Source organism: Dama dama, chromosome 9 (genome assembly GCF_033118175.1).
Source record: "Dama dama isolate Ldn47 chromosome 9, ASM3311817v1, whole genome shotgun sequence".
NCBI classification, from domain to species: domain Eukaryota; kingdom Metazoa; phylum Chordata; class Mammalia; order Artiodactyla; family Cervidae; genus Dama; species Dama dama.
This window is the reverse complement of record NC_083689.1, coordinates 46549659-46570011: the sequence shown is the minus strand read 5'-3', so window position 1 is coordinate 46570011 and position 20353 is coordinate 46549659. Positions and strand designations below refer to the sequence as shown.

Below are 20353 nucleotides of genomic sequence, written 5' to 3'. Positions count from 1 at the left end.
TCCCAGAAAAGAATAAGCAGGGCTGCAAAATGGCCTTTAATTCCAGTCTCAATAGTTCAGTTCCACAAGCAAAGCTCAAAAGCAGAGCTCAGAACACAGATATATAAAAATAACCGACGGTAACGGAATAGTTCATGTGGTCCCCTGCCCACAAGAGCGTACTGCTCTCACCCTGACCCGCTTCAAGAAGGCTCAGTGTCAAAGGACCTTCCAAAAGCGGGTGAGTCCTTCCAAGCCAGCCCAGCCAGGACACCCCTGGGGTGTCCTTGGAGGGTGGCTCAGCCGGACCTCGGGCCAGCGGCTGCACCTCTGCTCAGGGTCATGCAAAACCAGCAGAGAGGTCACATGCCGGTGCCCGGTGCCTGCAGTGATGGCTGTACCTGCTTCCTCCTGGACCACCCCACTCCGGCCAGTGCCTACTCCTTCACCCCTCCACTCCCCCAACCCCCACAACCACCCTTCCCCACTGGCCGGGCTCAGACTTTGTGGTGCAGCCATCACAGTGGGGACCTGGCTGTCTCCTTCTACAAGCAGCTCCGCATCAGCTTAGAATAAATAATCTGCGGTGTACAGAATTTCTGTGACCGCACTGAGGACCCAGCCTTCAGGCAACTGTCTCCAAAGTGGGGGCCCCTAGCCTGGGACCCTCGGGCGGCAGGGCACCTGTCCATGCTCTGGCTTTAGGACAAAGGGATGGTTTCCGCAGGTGCCAGGCCATGACCCCACAGCCCAGGCCAAACACAGAGTGACCTTGGCCAGGCCGGATGGGAGCGATGACCACTAGGGATTGTCACACTGGCCCAGAAGTGGGCTGGGTGGAGAAACCCGCAGAGGGACCAAGGAGAAAGTGGCCGGAGAGGTTCAAGGTCTGCCTCTCACCTGCCCGAGTGCCAGCAGAGGGGAGAGTGCGGACAGCAGCAGGTCTCTGGTCTGCCTCTCACAAACACTGGGTTTTCTCAAAAACACAGAACAGAGGCACAGCAAACTCAGGAGCCAGTGTGAGAGGAACCGCACAGAGGAGGGAAACAAACGGAGAAACACACTGACGTGCCGGGAGCAGCACACTTGTATGTCTTTAAAACTCCTGTTGAATGTCAGATACAATGTTTTTTAACATAAAAAACAAATGTGCACCTTCTATAAACCTACATGGTACAGTCACAGGTAACGACGTGAAGTTAAAAAAAAAAATAATAATAATGCATTTCTGTTCTTTAAAAGTCTGTTGGGAAGTATACCTTCCACAAGAGCCAGGAAAATAGAACCCACAGACAGAAGGAGGCAAACGGCCGGCCCAGCCCCCAGAGCGCAGGCATGCAGCACTGCCACCACCTGCTTCAGCATCGCCGATTCCGTTCTTCTAGGAGCTGGTTATCAAATATTTCTTTTTCCCTGCAAAAACAAAAGAAGATCACTTCATTTTACTCAGTAATTGTGTTTTAATAAACGTCAACAGTCTCCCAAGGCAACAGAAATAAAAGCAGAAAATAAACAAATGGGACCTAATCAAACTTACAGGCTTTTGCATGGTAAAGGAAACCATCAGCTTATAGACTGGGAGAAAATATTTGTACATGATGTGACTGCCTAGGGCTTCATCTCCAAAATACCCAAACAGGTCATACCACTCCATAACCAAAAAACATACAAACAACCCATACCACTTCATAACCAGAAGACAAATGACCCAATTGAAAAATGGAGAGGACTTATACAGACATTTCTCCAAAGAAGACAGATGGCCAAGAGGCAGATGACAAGATGCTCACATCACTCATTATTAGAGAAATGCAAATCAAAACTTCAATGAGGTCTCACTTCACACTGGTCAGAATGGCCACTGTTAAAAAGTCCACAAATAACAGATGCTGGAGACAGTGTGGAGAAAAGGGAACCCCCTCCACTGTTTGTGGGAATATAAATTGGTGCAGCCACTGTGGAGAACAGGATGGAGGCTCCCCTCAAAATTATCAGAGTTGCCGTATGATCCAGCAATCCCACTCTTGGACAAATATCCAGATAAAACTATACTTCGAAAAGATAAATGCACCCCAATGTTCACAGCAGCACCACTGACAGCAGCTAACGTGTGAAAGCAACTTAAACGTCCATCACCAGATGACTGGATAAAGGTGTGTACACACACACAATGGACTACTCCTCAGCCACGAAAAAGAATAAAACTATGTCGTTTGTAGCAACATGGATGCAACTAGAGATTATTATACTAAGTGAAATATTTCTAGTTTTTTTTTTGCCACACAGCATGCTGTGCCAGATCTTAGTTGCCAGCTACAGATGGAACCTGATCCCAGCAGAGAGAGTATGGTGTCCCAACCGCCAGGGAAATTTCCATGCTAAATGAAGTAAATCAGATGGAGAAAGACAAATACTGTGTGATATCACTTTATGTGTGGAATCTAAAATATGACACAAAAGAACTTCTTTACAAAACACAGTTCACAGACATAGACAACAAACTTACGCTTATCACAGGGGAAGGGTTGGGGAAAGGATCAATTGGGAGTTAAAGATTAACAGATGCAGAGTGCTATGTATAAAATAAACGGCAAAGATTAACTATAAAGCACAGGGAACTACACTCAATATCTTCTAACAAACTGTCCTGAAAAGAACCTGAAAGAAGAAAAGATATACACACAAACATACATATATAACTGAATTGCTGTTTCCCTGAAAATAACTTAATATTGTAAATCAACTACAGGTCTGTTAAAAACGAACAACGCAAAAAAAAACCAAAAACGAACAACCCCCACCATCCCTTAAACAAGAAATGAGTGTTTAGTGGGGACACAGTTTCAGTTTGGGGAGAGTGTCCTGGAGATGGCGCGGATGCTACAAGACAATGTGAATGAGCTTAATGCTACTAGGATGTATGCTTAAAGGTAGGGAAGGTGGTGAATATTATGTATATTTCACCACCATGGAAAAAAAATAAACTACAAAGAAAAGAAAATGAAGTATCAAGTCATCTTTAAGTGACTATCTATTAAAAAAAATTACATTATCAGGTAGTTGACTGGCCACTCCTCTCAGGCTAAACAAGAAATGGGACCCTGAGGGGGATGCCCTTGAGAGAAATGGGACACAGCAGCCTAAGGACCCCACAAGGAGACCTGACCTTGTCTCTGTGTCGAGGTTCAATGGCCTGTGCATAAGAACCTAAATGCAATTATGAAGACGGGGGAGGTGGGTGCATTGGGATGGACAACTAAAACCCAGCCCAATGGAACCCTGGCCGCCCAGGTTCAGCCGCTTGGACCATGTCCCTGAAGCAGCAGAGAGTGACTGGTGCAGTGCACAGCCCCCCACCGCCCCGGGACGTGTGCAGTTGCTTGGGTTGTAGAGACAGGATGCCCTCTGACTGGTGCCCGAGCATGAGGCAAGCGCTGGCTGGGGAGGGGCCACTTGGATCTCAGTCTCCGGGAGCACCTTCTCTTTATGCAGTTACAGGGGTGGCCAGCTGATCGCCGAGACCAGGGACAGACTCCACTGTGAGCGCCTGCTCAGCCCTGGCCCAAGACCCTAGTTGAGTCTTCAGCCTGTCAGGGCCACGCGGCCGGCCTGCTCCCAGCCAGCCTGGCAGCCAGCCCAGAGCCGGGATTAGGGGCTGGGAGGCCAGCCCAGGGCGGCTCACCATGGATGTAGAGGAACATCTTGATCATTGCATTCTTCCTGCCAGCCAGGGACGGCAGGTGGCAGCTGCCGCTTAATCTCACAGTTTCCTCAAACAGCCGTGGTAGCGAGGTGACGGGGGAGGACAAGGGGGAGGTGGACGTCAGCACTGAGGATGAGTTCGGACAAGGTGGGCCAGCTCTGCCCACTCGGACCAGCGGCCCCAAGGCCCAGCCACCCGCAGGCAGAGACAGAGCCCCCGGGACACAGTGCGTGGCCCACCTACCGGGAGCTCAGTGCCGGTCCTCGGATGTACTTCTCCTCGGCCGTCTTGTAGTCCACCGCGTCTACCGCTGAGATCGCGCAGATGATGGCCTGCAAAAAGGCAGTGCAGGTCAGGCTTGGGCCATGCATGGCCACTCACACCAGGCTTAGAGAAGACCACAAAGGTAGACAGTCCAGTCGCCAGGGCCCTCCCAGAGCTGGGCTCTCCCGGCGCTAGGCTCACACACGTGTACACCCTCTGCAAAATCTCTGCTCCCAGTGAAGCTCCCAAATGAAATCAACAAGATGAGAGTTCATGGCACTCAAAGCAAAGAAAAGCAGGACCCAGGATGTCCCTGACGCCAAGTGGTTAGGATTCGGTGCTCTCACTGCCAAGGCCCAGGTTCAATCCCTGGTCAGGAACTAAGATACCACAAGCAAAATAAGCAGTGCCCTCCCCCAGCTCCCAAAAAAGGCAGGCCGCCAAAGAGCAACTGTAAAAGTCTGAGTTAACTGAGACAAACAAAAAAACGCAAAGTGGTAAATTGAATACACATTAGATGTCTGGAATCACAGGATCACTGTTAGCTCCTCCAGGTCAAAGAGTATTGCAATTACTTCAAAATTCTTAGAAAGTCCTTCTCATTCCAACCAGGGTCCCTCACCTGGGCATGGCTGACATGGGGCTGTCGTCCTGGGCTATAGGGAGTGGAGCAGCGTCCGGTTCCGTGCCAGGAGCACCCGACTTGTGACAACCTGAGACGCCCCCAGTGCCCCTGGGGGCACAGTCACCCTTCCTACACTCACATTAAAGTATGTTAAAAAAAAATAAATAAAGTATGTCCAGAAGAAGGGGCTGGAGGAGCATATGGAGCAAGGCCACTGCTGCAGATGGGAATGGACACGTGGGGGTTCACAGCGCTGCTTTATTTTTTAACACACTCTAAATTCTCTGCACTTATAAAGCTCAGTGTTCCTGAGCCTTCTGATACAGTCCCACACGTTCTGTTCCCATATGGCAGTGCCCTCTCTGAACTGAGGCTCAGGTGGCACCAGGTTCAGGGAAGATTCCTGGAGAACGACACCAGGCCCCTCCACCCTCCTGCACGCCCTGGGAGACTTTCCCCACATACACACCCCGCGTGCAGGGCGTCCGCTGGCCACTCACCTCAGGCAGTAGCACGTCCAGGATGAAGCGGATGCCGTCTCCGTGCCCGCGTGCCAGCAGCTGGCACCCTGCCTGCTTGTACACGCCCTGCAGGTACTTGACCACCAGGTCCAACTGCTCCTCGTCCTCCAGGTAGGTTTCCACGCAGGTCATGTACTGGCCAGAGCTCAAGAAGGTCTTCAGCCACCGGGACGGCTTTCTGTTCCTCAGGATGGCCCGCAGGTGGCTCTCAGCACCCCGTGCCTTCACAATGTACTCTACCAGCTTCTGGTTGGCCCGGTCCCGGGCGGCCCGCGAGCGGTCGGGCAGCACCTTCCTGCAGGCTGGCCGCCTGCCCTGTGGGCTCCCAGCCACAGGCTCCTCGGGGTTCCCCCCGCTCAGCTGGGGGAACCTCGTCCCCTGGACGTCCTGCTGGATGGACTTGCGGACGGGTGAGCCTGTGAAGGAAGGGCACAGCCTCCCCTAACTGGGCGCCCTCAGCAGCCCCATGGGCAAGGGCCAGGACACCCAACATGGGCAGGAACCCCCACAGGACCCTTGCTGCCCTTCCCAGCTCTGCCCCCCACCGCCCACCCCACGGAATCAGCATCAGCTCATCTGCACTGCTCCATAAGGACCAGTGCCACTGAAAATGCCCAGGATGAGGTAGAGGAGAGGAGCCACCCAGATGCCCCAGCTCTGCACACTTGGTGAGTGGCCACGAGTACAGACAACAGATGGGGGCCCCTCAGCAGGGGGATCTGTGGGGCCTAGAGACCCGGGGATGGCTGCACAGTCAGCCTCAGGCTCGAGATGCGCTGCCCATTACACACCCTGTCCAGAGATCAGACAGAGAAACTGCCACTTCTCGAGGGCCAGGAAGCAAGTCCTGCTTTGGCGGAGTTGGCAGACTTACTTATGTCAGCTGCGTAGTATTCCAGGAAAGAGCCAGCGAAGGAGCCACAGCCTGCAAGGGCAGGAGGGGAGCCCGTTACACAGCACTGACGGTACCAGGTTGTCTGCCAGGTGTATACCTTGACTGCGACCAGGACCAGGCAGAGCACTCCTACCCCGCCCTGGGCAATGAGCCCCTGTGGATGGAAACCAGCGACATGCAAAGGAAACTGTCCTGTTTGGACCCAGGATGGACCTTAGCTAGGCTTCTCGGAGAGGAGAGGCCCACCTGAGGGCCGGGCTGTGCTCACCCTAGGGGCGTGAAGGGAAGCCCACACCACTACCCCAGTCCCACGCACCGAGCCGGACCCTGTAGTCAGTGATGAGGGAGACACACCAGCCGATGGCCTGGGCGAAGTCCTCCTTTGCCTCATCCTGCAATGAGACCCGGACAGCAGTTGTCAGCAGGAGGCCGCAGGCAGTGCCTCCCTCGTCCTGTGTCCTCAGTCCCTTGGCCAGGAAGGAACCTGAGCGGGGCTCCCGAGGCACGTCTGAGGCCAGGGCTGCTCAGAAAATCGTCACTTGTGGGCCGAGCCCTCAGGGCCAAGAAAGAAACACAGACCTGAGAACAGGAACAGAGAGACCCCACCCCACTGCAGCCGATGGGCCAGCAGACAGAGGGGACATTGGGTGCGTGAGACCAAGCCCACAGAAGAAGCCTCTGCGCCTGCGACTCCAAACACACACTCCTCCCAGAATGCCGGTGGGAGAAGGGTGCTGCTCCCAGGGTGGGAGACCCCTGAGCTGGGAGGACCAGTGAGACCAGCCCAAGACCCACAGGTGTCTGATGGGAGCAGGCAGGCAGCTTGGGGTGAGGAGAGTGCTTGGGCTGTGGCCAGGCTCGTTGACAGGCACTTGGGACAACTGGGGTCTGGCCCCAGGACAGGCAGCCACTCCCATAGCCCGTTTCCAGGAAACAGGAGAATGCCAAGGGATGCCCAGACTACCAGGTCATTTATGGACCACATGCCATCTTTGCAAACCCAGGCGTCCCCCCAGTATTTAATGCACATGATCTCAACCTCAATTCCTGCTCTCCTCCTGCCCCCCACCATTGTTCCTGAGAGCCCAAGGATGGGTTCCACATAGGTGCCGACATTCCAAACAGCCCCCACACACCCCAGGCCCTAGCTCACTGACCACGGCCAAGACGCTGCTTCCTAAGCAGGGAAGCCTCATCCCATACAGAGCCTGAACCCGCTGACTGGGCCAAGCAGACCCTGGCATCAAGGTGGAGCTGACACAAAGCACTATGTCAAATCAGACACAGTGCTCTGCCTGCACCAGCTCCCGCGGCGCAGGCGGGCCAGTCACAGGGCCATGGGGAGGCCTCCTTGAGGAGCACAGTGCACAGAATCACGGCCCCATCTGGGGGCAGCAGCTCATAGCCCTTGGCCTCAGCCTGAGCCCTACCACCTCCCCTCTAGGAGCCACCCTGTCCACCACCAAACAGCCGCCCTGCACGGGGTCAGGGGGAATGGTGGGCAGCCTCTCTGGAGGCTGAGACTTTAGGGAGGTCATCACCCTAAAGTGATGGGAGAGCAGCAGAGCAGCCAGGGCCAAATGCCACTCCCAGGATGGCCACTGTCTGAAGGTACACATGGGGACAGGGTGACCAACCACCAAGCCAACAGCTCAGAGCAGCACAAGGAACCACCCACTCACCAAAAGTGCCTGCTTTTCTTTGCAGTCAAAGTGCTTCAGTCGTCGGAGCAACACGGAGATACTAGGAGCAGAGGGCAGAGGTTAATGGGACTGGTGCCATCTCATGACCCAAAAGCCCCCCTCCTCTGGGAGAGCCCCCGTTCATGGGGGAGGAGGCCCCAGGGAGCCAGGCCTGGGCCCAGGTGTACCTCCAGGGGTCCCTAGGCGCCCCCCTCCTTGGCAGTGGGGTGTTTCTAAGATCAGCTCTGGGCAGATGGTGCTTCTGTCCCATGATAAAGGTCTGTGGGGGTTACCGAATGATCACCCGGCGGGGTGTTGCTCACAGGCCTTCAGGGAGCGAACTGTGCTGTGGTTTGTGGGGGCCCATAGCCGTCCGGCAGGGCTGATTCTGGAAGCCAACAAGCAGTCTGGAAAACCCGACTATCTAGCCAGGTGTCCCAATACAGTCTTTGTGGGGGTGCTCCATCGGGGGTCAACCTCAGGGCCCCCCCAACTGGAGCACTGGGCAGAGCAGATAACGGTGCTTTACCCTCTTCCTCTAGGATTCATGTTCCCTTCAATGAAGAGCACGCTCGCCTTCTTATCTCTCCGCCTGACGCTCTTGACCTGTAGGCAGACCCAAGAACACAAGGCGTCCAGCACCCAGGACCCAGGAGGCTGTGTTTGCATTTTCAACACTTCCGTGCTGGCACCTTGTTGAGTGTGTGACAAGAAAGGTGGCTGGCCCGGGGTGACCAGGGCAGAGCTGACACCAGGAAATGCTCAGCAAGCGCTACCCGGCTCCCAGCACTGTAATAGCTGAGCAGAAGCGGGTAGGGTGGGTTCTGGTCAGTTTTATAAAAGAGGAACCACAGCCGCTGTGAGTGCCCTTCCTCCCGCGGAGTCTCTTCAGGCTCAGGGCGCATTCCTCCTCATTCTGGGGGACAAACAAAACGAGCGTGGGGAGGTCCACAGCCGGGGGGTGGCTGGCCTGACTACCCCATTTCCTGTACTCACTGGGCATTTACAGTGCTGGCCCTGGTTAACCAAAAGCTCCCCCGGGAACTGGTAAACAGGGAGGTGCACGGAGAACGCTGCCAACCGCAAGGGGACACGGCACCTCCGGCAAGCAAGCACTGGAGGGAGGTGAGTGGCCCCGATGGTCAAGTCCCAACTGCCAAGGAGCTGCAGGGGAGCCAGGTTCACCTGCACGGCCAAGCTTTTTCCACAGACACCACGCAGGTTTAATCTTGTCCTTCTCAAGACCTCTAGTCACGTGCCTGGAGGCCATGCTGACCGCGTGAGCCGAGACTCACCGCAGCAGAGAAAGCTGCTCCACAGGGCAGAGACCTTCCTATTCACTGCCTCTTCCCCAAATTAAAGACCTATAGCTAGAACCCTGAGAATCCTATCCCTGCTGGAAGAGGACACAGGATAAATTCAGGCGGAAATAGAAGGGGCAAAGGCAGGTGGGTGGTGCCCCTGGCTCAAAAATTCTCCACCTGACCCACTGTGAGCACCCTTCGGGCACTTGGAGGAAGTACGACCATGTTTAAGGGTGTCCATCCCACTGAGGGTACAGCCAGAACCTCAAACACTTGCAATTACACATGTGGTGGACCCCTACTCTAACTTACAAACTGAAAAACTCAAATATACAATATTTAAAATGAGCAAATAGTGGGCATTTTTTCAGAGCCAGACTTTCTAAAGCTGCCTGGTGAAAACCTGACCTACAAGGTTCATTCTCAGCAGCACCGGAAGGCTGAGACCCCTTGCTTAGGTGAACTCGTCTCTACACTGTTGCTCATGGACCCACCGTTTCACCAGCAAAAACAGTGAAAACCCCATCCAGGCCCAGTGTCTACAATGGGGCACCCTGGGCTGCACGCTAGGGAACCAACTGACCGAGCGGGAAGCAGAAAGGTGTTCTTACCACGGCCGGCCAGAAGGGGTATTTTTGGTATTTATGCCAGACTAGCATCCCTACTTCAAATGAACGTGGTTCTAAAATTTAAAGGAAAGAAAAAAACAAAAGAGAGACATGTTAGATCCATATCGAACACCAGACAAAGCTGCTTGAGAAAACAAAACCACAGAGATGCTGCTCAAGCCCAGTGTTAACATGGTTCTTGTGACAGACCCAAGAGTCGGGAGGGGAGGGTGTACTCCTAACCCTGGAACCTAAGTGCTGGCCACCAGCGGCTGGGGTGCACATGGATTTCCTGGTGGGGACCATGCGTGTACAAGCAGGGGCGCAATGCCACCTCTGCCACTTTTCTGAGTCTCAGATTACTCCAGGGCAAAGCACTTTTTAAACATAGCACATAAACAGAAAGGAGACCATGGCACACAGTGAGGACCCCACAAGGGGAGTAAATTTCTGAGAAGCTCATCTGAGAAACTGGAGGGCTTTAAAAAGTGGGGGGAAAAAAAAAAGAAGAAGTATTTAAATAATCATAAGGTAACTACAAATGATTTCTAAACAAAATTTAACTATATCCTCAACCAAAAAAAAAAAAACAAACCCAGAACAAGTAAATAACTCAATGTTAAAAAACCAGGGAACAAAAGCAAGCAGGGAACAGAGGCTGCTTGCAGATCCCAGAGTGAGGCTCATGGCCAAGCTGCAGCATGAGACAATAGGAAGAGCTTCGCGGGACAGGGGGCCGTGATGGAGGAAGGGGAGACGCCTGGGGCACAAGTGGAGAGCTGGTCACCCTCGGGAGGAGCACAGGGCCACCCAGGACAACAGTCACAAGTGCAGTCAACCCAAACACCAGCAACCAAAACCCAATGGAAAATAAAAGCAGGAGAAAGGAGCTGACTCTAGGGCCTCTGGGGGCTGAATGACCCCCAGGCAGACAGACACGCCCTCTGCAGGAAGGTATGGCGCCCCTTTTTGTGCCCGCAGGAACTGACCCCAGTGATGTTCGGAGAGCCCACACACTGCAGAACCCCAGGCTGGATGCATCCAGACCCCCAACAGCGGGGTAGGGCTTGGTGAGTGACCCCTTCCCCCCACAACTGTCCCTCTCAGTAAAGGATAACCAGCCACCATGAGAACAATCGGAAGAGCCCGTGGGAAATACCCAAGAAAGCGGGTCAACCTTCCAGCCAGGCAGGAAGGGCCCCCAGACCACCCCGTGCAGCTCCGGCCACAGTCTCTGAATGTACAAATATCTCAGGCTAAAAAAATTAAAAAACAAAACAAAACTAGACTACATTAAGATGAATGGTTAATGGGTAAGTGGAAAACTGAAGCCAGTCCTCAACTGTTTAGTTCAAGGCAACTAACCTTCCCATGGTTGGCTTGGATGCTTGGGCCTGTGTCCGACCCCTGCCTGTGAGGACAGGGCAGCTAACCTGTGCACTGCTCAGCGCTGGGGCGGGGGTCCTGTGTACACCTGGGGGGTGCCCACCCTGCTGTGGGGACACTGTTTTGGAGGGCTGAGAGGCAGCGCCAGGCCACACCCAACGGTGGCGACAGAGCCTATCTGTTCACTTGGCCGCCCTCCGCCATTCCCTCAGAATGGCGTCCTGGGAGCCTCCCCCAACCCCCACACGTGTTTGTCCTTGAGAGACGGGAGCCAGGGCTCCCTCTCTGTGAGGTCTGGGTTCAAGACAAAAGCCAAACAGCGAAGAGACCTTCCCCAGGACACGGGGACGTCAGGGACCTCACCCCAGGAAGGTGCCAGTCACTCACCGTGATACAGCAGGATTCTCGGGGGCTCCTCGTCATCCTCGTCCTCCTCCAGGAGAGAATTCACAGTGCTCGGCTCCATAAACTCTTCCGACAATGGCCGGGCTACCAACAAGGATAGATCAGACCTTACCAGTCACAGTACTGGGGACTTACCCAGGGAACACCACCCCCTGATCCCTGAACATCAGCTCAGAGAGCAAAGCCACCGCAAAGTGGACTTGCCCTCAGCCTCGCTCGGTGAAGGCATGTTCAACAGAGGCGACAGGGCAGGAGTGGCCGCAAGTGCGCGGAGGGCAGATGAACGAACCAGGGGCCTGTCCCTCCCTAGGGTGCACTCGGCCATATGGGTGGATGCGGCTCTGGGGCTGGCCCCCTTCAAAGTAGTAGTCCCTGCTTCACTGCCACTGCTGGGGAGGGGGCCCCTTGAAAGGGGAAGAAGAAAGGCAGACACCCGGAGAGAGTGTGGGCAGACAGAGCGAGGTACCTAGCCATGCAGAAATGAAGATCTCCAAATTAGCATTTCAAAACTAAGTGGGATGCTAAGGCATCTGAACAGAGAAAACCATAGCGCATGGCTGCAGCCACACAAAAACACATGCATGCGGGAATCCTGAAAAAGTCAGGGGCCTTTAAGTGAGTTAATCACTTCTGAGATTCCTGCCAGTTTAACGGGAATGCACTAGGGCTTCTGCAATGGGAGGAGAAAGGAGTTAATCCTCCGAGAGCAGACACGGCGGTAGGCGGTACTGCGGCCACCGTATGCCCCTCCAGTCCCTCCGCCGCCAAACAAAAATAAAAACACAAGTGTGGGAGGCAGCTGAAGTGCTTAAGAGCGTGGTGAAGAGACAGAGAGAGAGGCTCCAGGAAACTTCTACTCAGGATCTGTTCTGGTAATGATCTCATTAAGATCTGGGGCCTGGCTCTGGATCACCCAAAGGAGAACCCACTGCCAACCTCTCCCAACTCACCCTCTCAGGGCCTTTACCTTCCTCCAGTGGCCGGGTGTCTCCCGCCTCCTCTGCGGGGCCGAGCTGAGCAGGGCTGTGGGGACCCATGTGAGCCCTCGGCTTCTGGCCACCATCCAGGCCCAGGCGCTCGGCAGGACAGCCATCCTGTGGACTCGGGTCCCTGCCTCCAGGAGGCGAGCACAGGGCTGCCAGGCCGGCGCCTGTCTCACCATCTTCCTGGCTGGCTCCCTCTGAGGATGGAGCCGCTCTCTGACCTGAGCAGGGTCCCTGTGCCGGATTCCTCCCCTGTTTACTGGGGGGCGTCATCCAATCTGCCCGCTGTTTTCTGGATGCCCCCCTGTCCTGAGTGCCACCGCTGGCTGAACACACAGCCGGGGCATCCAGGCCTCCGCTTCTCCTGAGCACCTCCTTGGGGTCCACTCTGCACTCCAGATCCTCCTCACCAGCTGGGAGGCTGGACAGCCTCTGGGACACGTGTTCCCTCCTTGTGGGCCCCGGACTGCCCACCGTGTCTTCGAGGAATGATGGGGAAAGGCTAGGCTTGTGAGGCCAGGGGGCTGGTTCCACGGGCTTCACTCTCGGAGGCCAAGGAGTCGTTCCTTCCCTGGAAGAGCTCCCTTGTCTTTCGTTCAAGACATCCAGAGCCACGCGGAGTGACCGCCGGTAGGCCAGCTCCTCCAGGGGCGCAGCGGGAGCCCCGTCCTGCGAGGCTGTGGGACAGAGGAAGAGGAACAAAGCCTGGTGATGAGTTGGTCCCGGGATCCAGTGCCCGGCAACACCCTGCCAGCTGTGGTGTGTCGCCAAAGCTGATCCTCACACCTGAAGAGGGGCTGATGATTCTCACCGGCATCTTCCCCAGAATAAGGACTTGGGCATCAAACCACAGCTGCTGGTTCAGGGCTGCAAGGCTTCCTTTCCCCAGAAAGCACGCGACTGAGCCTGCCCTGCCTGGGCTGGTATACTCCTCGAGATTACAAAACAATACCGCCCACAAAATGTATTCAAATATTTCTCAAATCCTCTCTCAGCCTTACAATTTCAATTCAGTCAGGGTCAATAAATAAAGGACACTGCTGGCAGGGTATTCTCGGGTGGGGGCGGCGGGGGTGGGGGTGGGTAAGAACAGCTGCCTAAAAGCCTCTTTGTGGGCCAGCAAATTGTCCACACTTCCCTGCAAGGGCATTTCAAAGCCAATGGACGGCATCGCAGGTGCAGAGATTCCAGCCTGACCTCCCCACCACCACAGTTTATTCATTCATTCCCATGCGCGGCTCTGGCGCCCTTTATTTGAACAAGATGACGAACGCAATATCAGAACTCAGCAGGCATAAATAACACCTCCTTCGGCACAGGACTCTGCCCTGTTTAATATTAAAAGCGCCCACAAACACCAGCCCCCCAACACAATCTGCACGAACAATCAGCGCGGCCGAAAGGTGGTAGTGGATGCGCCTGAGCTGGGCACCCTGCTCTGAGCCAAAGCCATTCCCCAAAAATGCAGGAAAACAGACCCTATTTCCCAGTCGCTGCTGGGAAATCCTGGGCAATCTTTTCACAAGACAGCAAATTCTCTGCACGTGGAATAAGCTCTTAGGTGGGCACCCAGTTGGTCTGGGAGGGGGCAGTGCACCAGGGGTTAAGCTCAGCCAGACTCCAGCCAGGTCTGTCTCACCTATGACACTGACCCTCGAAGAGATGGGAGTCAGGGCTCCACTTCCAGCCTGCCTCGCCCTGCCCTTGCCCTTGCCCCCATAGCCCTGCAGACACTAATGGCCAAAAGTCTGGTGGCAGTGACACACTTTTTTTCTCCCCTGGGCTTGGGTGATAGAATGTAAATATACACCCAACTGCTTCTTAACCCTTGGGTGAAGGCCAGACCAGCAACAGAACCGTTTTACAGTCTTACTACAGATAAGCGGGGGGGGGGGGGGGAAACATACAGAAAGAGGAGAAGCCTCTTGCCCTTTCTTGGGGGAGGCGCACCCCTTCTGAGTGTGCTGCAGGCCATGGACGGAGCCAGCGGGCCCTGATGCTGCTGTCACTGGCCATTGCGGGGGTGTGGGGGGGGGGGCAAGGACAGGACGGGCTCGAGGGGCAGATTCTAGAAGGTTAGAGACAGCAGACAGACACAGCTCCTCTAGTTCAGGGAAATCACGTTTCCTTGCAGGAAGGGGAGACGGGGAATGGGGTCGCTCTGCATCCAGAAGGCCAAGTCTGTTTTCTCCCAGAATGCCCCGTGCTCTTGCCAGACCTCACTGGGACGGAAAAACACGCTCTCACCTAACGAAGAGGCGATGTCTTCGATGTGCACCTTTCTCAGGACCTTGGCTTCCGCGCTCTTCACCTTAATCCTGCGGGGACAGGGACGCCTGTTATGCGCCACCAGCAATGCCACCGAGACCTTCGCAAACGTGTTTTGCTTTAGACGACAAAAGAATCAGATTCGTTTTCTTCTTTTGCACCCTTCCACTCAAACCAGGAGTCACTGCCAACCAGGAATTCAAGCGCCTGAGGTTAGAGGCAGCGAGGACCCTTGTGAATGTGGCTTTTTTTTTCCCTTTCCCCTTTTAAGACAGAAAAAGGTTGGCTGGATTTAAGAGTAAAAATGAATTCAAATTGTGACTTTTATGAGGTACATCCCACTTTCAACTGCACAAATAACTCCTTTGTTAGATTTCCAGAGTGGATGATAATGTCACTAAAAGCTGTTTACAGCCCAGCAGGTGTGTTTTAGTTTAAAAGGATGCGCTTCCCTTTTAAACTCAAGTATTCAATTACTTTCCCAGCCTCAGGGAAAGTGTGAGCTGCGGACTAAGCAGGCTTAGGATCGGCTCTAAAGAAAGAAGGATGAGGACCCGGCAACGCAGGAGCAGGGGCTGACCCTATTTCACTCTCTAGTTAGAATCGGGAATTCGCCCATCAGAAACGCGCAACCTGGGCCATTTTAATTGTCCCCAGTCATCTGTGTCCTTCCACCATGGGATATAACGTGCTACCCTGCACCCCCCATGCATCTGTCTTCTGAATGCTAAACAACACTTTCTTATTACAAGCACAGGCTCAAACATCAAATATCCCAGAACACAGGGGGCTGTCACACATTTCTGAAAGAAAGGCACACAAACGTATCTGTAGGAAGGAAACAGGCCTACCTGAACCCCAACGAGAGTCTACCAGCATATAATTTACACCCATCCCATTTTTGTACTGATCTCCCTGGACATCAATACCACATAGAGATTCTTCAATTTCCAAACGTACATAAAATAAAATTGGTTGTTTTCCTCTTCGGGTTACTGTGACCACATTGATAAGCAAAGAGGTGAGAAGACTTAAGAGCAGACTTCACTTTTTTGGGGAGGGAGTGGTATCACAAATCCCATGCAGGGGGACTACAAAAACACAACACTTAACTTTTTGTCTAGGGAGAGTATCTGAACGTTTAGAAAAAATCCCTTTTTCCTCTTATTTTTGGCTGACTTTTCAGTTCCGGCCAGGACCTATGTTAAAAAAAAAAAAAAAAACCTTGTTACAAGCCACAAAACACAGCTGACCCTGGCAAGCAGTAGCGACATATAAACATAAATGCAGTGGATGATTCTTAAAGAATATAAGATAGGACTGCAGAGACAGGGAAACTGAGGCACGAGGGACAGCAGCAGACCGAGACCAGAAGCAGGGTCTTGCCTCAAGATCTGGCCCTCTTCCCACCACACTGCTGGAAAGCGTCCCCGAGACAGTCCTGTTATTTACTATCAGGGCTGCTTGCCAAAAATTTCCTTGAGTTACAGCCTTACATGCCTTTCTATAGCTGACACTGCTAAAATTCTTTTTTTTTAAAGTGTGAGGGGAAAAAAAAAAAAGACACTTCCAGAAGTGTAACCTTGTAAGCACTCGACCAAAACCCCATCAGACCAGGAGCAAGGACCAGTGCCAACAGATCTGAGCACCAACTGTTCAAACTCAATTATTTTGCTGAAGCGACTCCTAGGTATCTCCTGATAAAGATTTTACTTGTCACCCGAAAGTCATTTCTAATTCCTGAAATTACAGAGTAATGGCTGTCACCTTTGCGGGCCATAATCGCTTTTTCCATCTGCAGAGGACATACTTGGCATCCGTCATGATTTAAACTCATGTGGCAAGTGGTAATGATTTGGCACAAACAAAGTACTTGAAGGTCTGACGCGATGTGCCCTGCAACAAAATTTGCACGGCGGTTTATAACATCATTTGCTTCCCCCTTCGACGCAGCCACAACCTTTAAGAGTGAAGGTGAGCAGGGCTGATCCTCAAGTAGATGGTTCAATTCCATCATCCTGTACCGAGGGGCTCCGTACCAAAAAGAAATGACTGGCATTGATTCCTGGGGAGGCGCCTGGATTATTTTTACAAATAAAATTCAGCCAAATTCCCTCCCAAAGGTTCCGCCTAGATTATTTTTAAAAGGCTCCTAAATAAATCGTCCCCGTGCTGAGGGCCTGCCTCTGACCTCGGCACAAGAGGCGTTTTAAACGGCCAAAGCTTACAACCCTCCCGTGTTTGGGGAGCTAACAATGGACCCCAGCGCAAAAAAATAAAATCGGAGGAAAATGACTGCTCTTAAAGGACGAGGACAGCTGCGGGCCATTCATTACATCAACCAGGAAGCTTTATCTGGCTGCTGACAGAAAAGAGGAGCTGGGGGGTGAGGGTGGGGGTTCGTTTGGGCAAAGTTGGGGGGGGGTTCACCACAGCAGGAGGCTGTGGGTCCATTAGCAGGGGAGGAGGATTCAAGCAAGAGAGGTTGGGATTCAGACAGCAAGGAGGCGATTCAGAGAGAGGAAGCCAGGTTCACGAAGCGAAGTGGGGGTGCAGACAGCAGAGGCTGGGTTCAGGGCAGGGAGGAGGGGGCTCAAGAAGCAAAGGAGAGGCTTCAAGGCGCAGAGGAAGGGGTTCAGGCAGAGGAGGAGTTCACCGAGCAAAGGTTCAGAGAGCACAGAGGTTCAATGAACAGAAATGGGAGATCCGCGGCAGGGCGGATCACCGCCCCGGGGAGCCTCTTTCGGGGTTCGCCCCTCCCCCCAGGCCCAGCCCCGCCGCCACGGCCGGCCCGAGGGGCGCAGCCTGCCGGGCTCACCAGGCCCTCGGCCTCCCCAGCGCGGCGTCCCCGAGCCCGGTGCTGGGGGCAAGGAAGCCGCGGCGGCCTAACGGCGGTGGCACCCGTACCGCCCAAGGCGCCGCCGCCCGCGCCCGCGCTCCCGCTCACCGCCTCCGCCGCCGCCGCCGCCGCCGCTCCCGCGGGCAGGGGGCGGGGCCAATCTGGCGTCGGCGCCAAGCCCCACCCCCGCCGCCGACCAGTGAGACGCCTGCGTTCGCGTCGTGGCCCCGCCCCTTCCGCCCCGCAAGGCGCAGAATGACGAGCGGGCGCGCGGGCGCGAGGCTGACTGACGGGCGCGGGCCGCGATGGTTGGCGCTGGGTGGGCGGCGATGGCGGCGGCCTCCATCTTCCCGGCCCAGGCCCCGCCGCCTTCCGCCTGCGCCGGTCGGGTCCGCGCGGCCCTCGAGGCCCCTCCTGCCGAGGCCCTGGAGGAACCATTGAGAGCCTTCCAGAACTTTCCAAGGCCGGAGGTGCCTGACGTGAGGCGCCACGGCGGTTCCGACCAGCGTCCACCAGACGAGGGGTCGTGCATTTTCGCAAATGACCCACTCGTGTGGGCGGTGACCCGGGAAGCAGCTACCACGCTCGGGCCCTCCTTCCCGCCGTTGGGTCAATGTGAAGACACTGTGCGGTCAGATGTGCGACTTAGCGACCCCACAAATGGCCCCCGCCCCCACCTCAGCTCCAAGTGTGTCTGTCCCGTCAAAGGCAGAAGTTGGGCTTCTGGGTGGCCCGTTCGGGAGCCTGTGCTGCTTGGCCCGCCTCGTTCTGGGAAGTTTTGTGTCAAACGTGGTGGGTCCCTGGGGCTGCGGACACTTGTGCAGCCCACGCAGGGACAGGTGGCCGCTTGGCCCGTCCCGCGGGGATCAGAGTCCAGGTTAACGAGGTCGGGGTGACCAGTGGGGTCCCTTCATGGCCTTCTTACCCGAATTAATGGAAATATCGTGGGAGGGGGCAGGTGTCTCAGTCCTTCAGCGATTTGGATGCTCCGATTCCATCGTTTTAGATAATACCAGATTTGCGGACTTCGCTCGTCGTCCAGTGGCTAATACTGAGCTACCAATGCCGGGGGCCAGGGTTCCATCCTTGGTCAGGGAACTAGATCCCACATGCCACAGCTGAGAGTTCACAAAACTAAATGTCCCACATGCTGCAAGGAAGATCCCACGTGGGGACAACTAAGACCCGGCCCAGCCAAATAAAGATGTTTTAGAAAAGAAAATACAGATCCCGTCCTGATACAGGCTCCCTTGCTAGGGTGTGTGTAAATACGTTTTCATCTTTGATTCGGGTAACGAACTTCGTATGTTTTTCTTCCCATCATCAAATTAACAAAGAGGAGAGAACTCAGGCCCTGCCCCAGCTCTGGCTGTGAGATGGGCAGCACTAATTCAGGGCTGTTGGGACATGTGAATTGGTACCCTTCTGGCAAATGACTTGACGTTATCCGTCAAATTCCTCAGAAATGCTTCAGACCCTCCAACCCCGCAATTTCCACTTCCAGAGACATATCATAAGGATATAATCAGATGTGCACAAAGATGTATGTACAGCAGTGCTTTATGCAGTGTTACTTGTATCGTGGAAAAAAAAATCAGGAAGCCCTGAAATGTCCAGCAATAGCGGTCTGGTTAGCAAAAACACAATGGAAGCTATTTTTTAAATTGTGTTCAGTCATAAGAAATGTTTATGATACCTTTCCAGTAGAAGGGAAAATTTTTTAATTAAAGCCAAACAGACTTCCAAGGAGGATGGATCTTGTTAAAGGATGTTCTCTCAGCGACTGGCGTCATTTGTGCTGCTTTAGAAGGAGGCCCCTTAGTGCAACTGTGAGTCTCGATGATTTGGGGCATGTATTTATTCTTGAAACGGAGATTTGAATGACTGCTTGGTGACAGGAACTGGGCATACAGTGGTGAGGAAAATGACACTTGGGGATCCCAGCCTTATGGGGAAGACATTTAATAAAATCACAAGTAACATTGTAACACTTTTTGCTGCCACTACTATAAGTGCTTTATAATTAATGTTATTTAACACACGAGCCCTAAAAGGATGGTGTAATAATAAGCCCTGTTGAATTATCACTGTACAACAAAGCATCATGAAGCATACACAAAGATGTATACACTTATATGAAAACCAATTTGTTCGTTCACAGGTGTGCAGCCTGGCCTGAGTTCGCCTATGTGGTTGTTCTGTTGGTCTTGCCAATGACCATATGGGTGCTTGTGTTTAGCAGAGCCTGGGCCTGTGGGGTTTGCCTCTCTCCAGGTGCTCACTCCTTCAGGGAAGCTGACTTCTGGTTTACACGACTGCTCAAGTTTCCCAGGACCACAACAGTGGACACTGCAGGTCCTTTTTAAGGCATAAATTCTGAACTGGCCCGGCTTCACTTCCACCACGTTCTCTTGGTGAAAGTGAGTCTCAGGCCCAGCTAAGATAAAAGAGGAAAGGATTGCAACAGCAGACATGAATCACTGGTCATCACTGTGCCCAGCCATAGTATAGACAAGGAAACCGAGATAGAAAAAGGTTAAATCACTTGTCAAAAGCAAAGCTAAGATTAAAAACAGGAAGTCTTGCTGCAGAGTCCAGAGTATTAACCACTGCACCATAAGATAAATACAGGTTGTAAGGAAGTTTATACAAGAAAAGTGCAAGGAACCCTGACAGTAACAAAGACAACTTTGTCTGGAGTGAGGAGGTGGGGGGTCAGGATAAAGGAAATAACATTTAACCCTGAAACCTGATGCCTAAATGTGTTGGGAGCAAGCTTTCAGAGCTTAGGGAACTGCATGGCTCTGGTGTGGCTTCAGGCCCAACTGCACAGAGGAATTGAGTGAAGCCTGGTGATGTCAGGACCAAGGTGTGATGGTGGAGTGACACGC

At 53.7% G+C, this 20353-nt stretch overlaps 1 protein-coding gene across 2 annotated transcripts; it reads right to left on the bottom strand.

Moving 5' to 3' along the window:
• Window positions 1-23: 23 nt before the first annotated feature.
• PWWP3A (PWWP domain containing 3A, DNA repair factor) lies at window positions 24-17637 on the bottom strand. 2 transcript variants are annotated; one of them, XM_061151227.1, is made up of 14 exons: window positions 17571-17637; window positions 16391-16519; window positions 15737-15822; window positions 14603-14673; window positions 12340-13032; window positions 11355-11456; window positions 9585-9655; window positions 8199-8275; window positions 7670-7730; window positions 6304-6379; window positions 5967-6017; window positions 5072-5508; window positions 3926-4014; window positions 24-1392 (listed from the first exon to the last, which is right to left on the bottom strand). In XM_061151227.1, exons 2-14 carry the CDS (start codon window positions 16445-16447, stop codon window positions 1338-1340), a joined length of 1926 nt encoding a protein of 641 aa, XP_061007210.1. In that variant the 5' UTR covers window positions 16448-16519; window positions 17571-17637; the 3' UTR covers window positions 24-1337. The 2 variants fall into 2 exon arrangements, with proteins under 2 accessions (XP_061007210.1, XP_061007211.1); XM_061151228.1 differs by lacking the exon at window positions 17571-17637 and adding an exon at window positions 17442-17570.
• Window positions 17638-20353: the final 2716 nt, after the last annotated feature.